The sequence below is a fragment of the Malurus melanocephalus genome, unplaced genomic scaffold (assembly GCF_030028575.1).
Source record: "Malurus melanocephalus ecotype Western Australia unplaced genomic scaffold, MMel_1.1 scaffold_1919, whole genome shotgun sequence".
NCBI classification, from domain to species: domain Eukaryota; kingdom Metazoa; phylum Chordata; class Aves; order Passeriformes; family Maluridae; genus Malurus; species Malurus melanocephalus.
Window position 1 is genome coordinate 17,800 of NW_026625151.1, and position 3,938 is coordinate 21,737.

At 58.7% G+C, this 3,938-nt stretch overlaps 1 protein-coding gene across 1 annotated transcript in view; it reads right to left on the reverse strand.

Annotated features, from left to right (window-relative positions):
* Positions 1–3,205, reverse strand: part of LOC130587452 (sterile alpha motif domain-containing protein 11-like) — a gene marked incomplete at both ends in the record, with an annotated part of 12,147 nt that extends 8,942 nt beyond the window's left edge. Inside the window, one exon of the mRNA XM_057388428.1 lies at positions 3,017–3,205. Coding sequence (XP_057244411.1) covers positions 3,017–3,205 — 189 coding nt within the window. The remainder of the gene's footprint in view (positions 1–3,016) is intronic.
* Positions 3,206–3,938: the final 733 nt, after the last annotated feature.

A 3,938-nucleotide genomic window follows, 5' to 3' on the forward strand; every position in this document is an offset into this window, starting at 1 on the left:
GCTCTGACCTCATCCAGGATTCATTAGAATAGGGGGACATCACTGCATTTGTGAAGTTTCTTATTGGGGAATCCTAGACAGAAATGCTAATTCCTGAAACCTATAAAACTTGTATCTTATTGGGGAATCCTAGACAGAAATGCCAATTCCTGAACCCTATAAAACTTGTATCTTATTGGGGAATCCTAGACAGAAATGCCAATTCCTGAAACCTCTAAAACTTGTACCCGTGCTGTACATTCTGCCATCAAGTTGTGCCCCTGGGATCCCAAATCCCGAGGTAAAACCCTTTTTATCCCCTTAACCGTGTCTGTGTCATTATTAAAAACTGGATTTTCACTCCTGCCAAGGGGTTGGGCTCGCCAGGACCTTGGGATGGGGGTGCTGGTGGCAGCTCAGGCTGGCAGCATTCCTGGGGCCCACACTGAACTCTCCAAACTCCAAACTCTGCAAACTCCAAACTCTGCAAACTCCAAACTCTCCAAACTCCAAACTCTCCAAACTCCAAACTCTCCAAACTCCCAACAATTCCCAGCACAGAGCTGACGTGTCACACCCAGCCAAGAATGTTCACCCCACTCCAAAAGCTCACCCAGCCCTGCCCCAGCTCTCTCTGTCTCTAGGACAGGTTTTTCCCTCTGAAATCTTCCTTACAGAGAGCAGCAGGGATGAGCACCTCGGGAAAAAATAAAAAAAAAAACAACACTCCAGGCTGAACGACCCCAGCAAACCAAGCACAGTGCCAAAAAATCTCGGAGGCAGCAGCCAGGGAACGGGATCCAAGAGCTGTGCAGGGTACAGCCACCTGCCAGCTCCGCAGCAGAGCAGCACTGTGGGCATGGGAAACRCTCCAGGATGGAGCAGATGCAGCAGCACCTTTCAGTTGTACCCATTTCCTTTTCCAAGTCTTTTTATACCACTGAACTCAACCATCTTCTCAAACAAACCAAGCAGGCCAGGCTGAATCCATCTAGGATGGATTTAGGAAACCAAAACCATGGAACCAAATGAAATCTGTGGCCTGTGGACTGGTTTTGGCAAGATGTCTGAGTTTCAGTGATTCCTCCAAGAGAGGGAGAAGGGAGCAAAGAGATGAAGGGACCACGGTGTCACCAACAGGACCTTGGTCCAAGAAAATCCCCATCCACGTGTTTGTCTCACCCTCACAAAACCAAACCTTGCTCCAAGAAAATCCCCATCCACAGGTCTATTTCATCCTCACAAAACCACACTCCCAGGCTGTTTCTAACCAGCAAAGATATAATTATTAATTAATGACAAATATCCGAGCACACCCATCTTCCTGGCCTTCCCAAGTGTCCCCTACAGCACTGTGCCCACCCTGAACCCTTCCTGGCCCAGCCCAGCTCCATCCCCATCCCCACCACACCCGCCTGGCAGTGGTGAACCCCTCTGGGTTTGATCTGCACCTCCCCATGACTGGTGAACCCCTCTGGGTTTGATCTGCACCTCCCTGGCAGTGGTGAACCCCTCTGGGTTTGATCTGCTCCTCCCCGTCAATGGTGAACCCCTCTGGGTTTGATCTGCTCCTCCCCATTTCCAGCCCAGCTCCATCCCCACTGCTCCTCCCCGTTAGGGGTGAACCCCTCTGGGTTTGATCTGCACCTCCCCGTTTCCAGCCCACCCCTCCCTGGAGCAGCCTCCACCCTTCCGTGGATGTTTTTGCAGCCAGCCCCGGGGCCGGCCTGGCTCCTCTCCAGCCCACACCGAGCGAGGCTCCCCGAGCCCTGCATTCCTCGCAGGATCCGCGATTTTCGGCGCGGGTGAGCCAAAGTACACGCTGGGGGAGAGAGAGAGAGGCTCTGCCCAGCCAAACCAGACAGGATCTGTCTGTAAATGGGGGAAAGGCTCTGCACTCAACACRGCCACACTGCAGAGCTGAGAGTGCAGCCGGCTCTGCCCCCACCCCGACACAAAACCCAAAAAAAAGTGTAAATATCAGAGCCTTGAACTGCTCATCCCACAGTATCCAAAGCCTTTCCATCCCCACGGCTCTCTCCCTCTCTGCCATCCCTGTCAGGAACGCACACAGCTTTAATTTAATTTCCCTCTGAAGTTCTTGATTGCAGAGGGAATGGCTCGTGGCACAGAGCAAGATAAATGAGCGAGAATTTCCTGGGGGGTGGGGGGATATCAGCTTTCCAGCACTCCTAGCAGTGGGAAAGGCAAGCTGCGGGTCTTTTCCTTTAAAAAGAAAACTTTTCTTTCTGTTCCGTCCCAGAGCGTTTGTTCTCTCTCATTATCCGGGAATGCTACAAAATGCAAATTTAAGCACCTCAACGTGCTCTGTGCCCAAGAAGAGGTGAGGGTGGCATCTGCTCTGGGGATCCACCACAGGAGTGGCATCATCACCACAGGAGTGGCATCATCACCACAGGACTGGCATTATCAGCACAGGACTGGCATCATCAGCACAGGACTGGCATCATCACCACAGGACTGGCATCATCACCACAGGACTGGCATCATCAGCACAGGACTGGCATCATCACCACAGGACTGGCATCATCACCACAGGACTGGCATCATCAGCACAGGACTGGCACCATTCCAGCCCGGCAGTCGCTCCCCAGATGTGGATGCAGATGTGCACAGGCACAGATCCCCCCTTTCCATCCCGGAATGAGGCAGGAGCATCCCCAGCACCCCAAAGGACACATTCACACCTCGCCCGGGCAAATCAGCTCTGCCCAAGCGTGGGCAGGGAATCACTCGGTCCTCAGTGCTGGAAATGCCCTCTCAAATCGCCATGAACCCGACACTGTCCYGGTCACCGCCACACCACATCCCCCAGTGCCACATCCACGCACTTTTTTAACATTTCCCGGGCCGGTGACTCCCCCCTGCCCTGGACAGCCCATCCCAATGTCTGACCCAGGCGCTGCCCCCTCCCCGCACCCCACATCACCCGCTCCATCCCCCGGTGCGAGCCCCCGGCCCTGCCCAAACCCCGCCCCGGCTCGGGGGCGGAGGGAGCCCGGCCCTGGCCCGGTACCTGTCGGGGAAGTGGCTGTCCCTGTGCTGGGGGAGGCCCTGCTTCCTGCGCTGGCTGGAGGAATTGCCGGCCGAGGGGATGTGCGCTTCCATCGCGCCCGGGGTCCGCGCCGCCGCCGCCGCCGCCACCTCCTGCCGCGCCCGGAGCAGATCTGGGGACAGCCGAGGGAAGGGAAGGGATGAGCGGCTGCTGCTCGGACAGACAGACAGACASACRSACRGACAGACAGACACACAGAGGCACCCCCGCTCCCGCACAGCCGCTCCCCGGGGCCGCTCCGGGGCTGCCGCCGGCTCCCCGCGGGCGACAGCGCTGCCCCGGGGCTGCTCCCGGCCGTGCCCGCAGCCCCCGGGCGACAGCGGCTCCGCTGTGTCCCCTCCCCCGTGGCCACCCCCGCCGCTCGGAGCGGCTCTCGGGCGCCGGGGCGGCGGCGGAGCCCGGCGGGGAGCGGCGGCCCCGGCACTCAACTCGGCCGAGCGGCTCCGGGCGCGATCCGCCCCCGCCGCCGAGGGAGTTTGGCAGCGGAGGAAATTGTGCAACTACGGCAGGGGGGTGGATTTGCTGTTTAATTGCCTTCCTGCCGCAGGGAGGGAAAGGAGGGGGGAAAGAAAGGGAGGGAAGGATGGAAGGATGGATGCGAGGAGAGCAAAAGGAGAGAGGCATTCCCCAAACTCCCTCTCCCGGTCGGTCCCGAGCAGAGCCGCGCTGGCACCTGCCCCATTCCCGTCGTGTCCCCTCCGAGATGAGCGGGGCTCTGTGCCCGGGACCCCCACGGGGCTCTGCAGGGCTGAACCCGCCTGGCACAGCGAGCACGGGGCCCCGGAGCTGAGGATGGGCACAGAGAGGGGCACCGCTCCCGGGCTGAGGCACCCCGCTGCCCGCACAGCGCTGGGAATGAACGCAGCCCTCGGTCAGCCTGCCC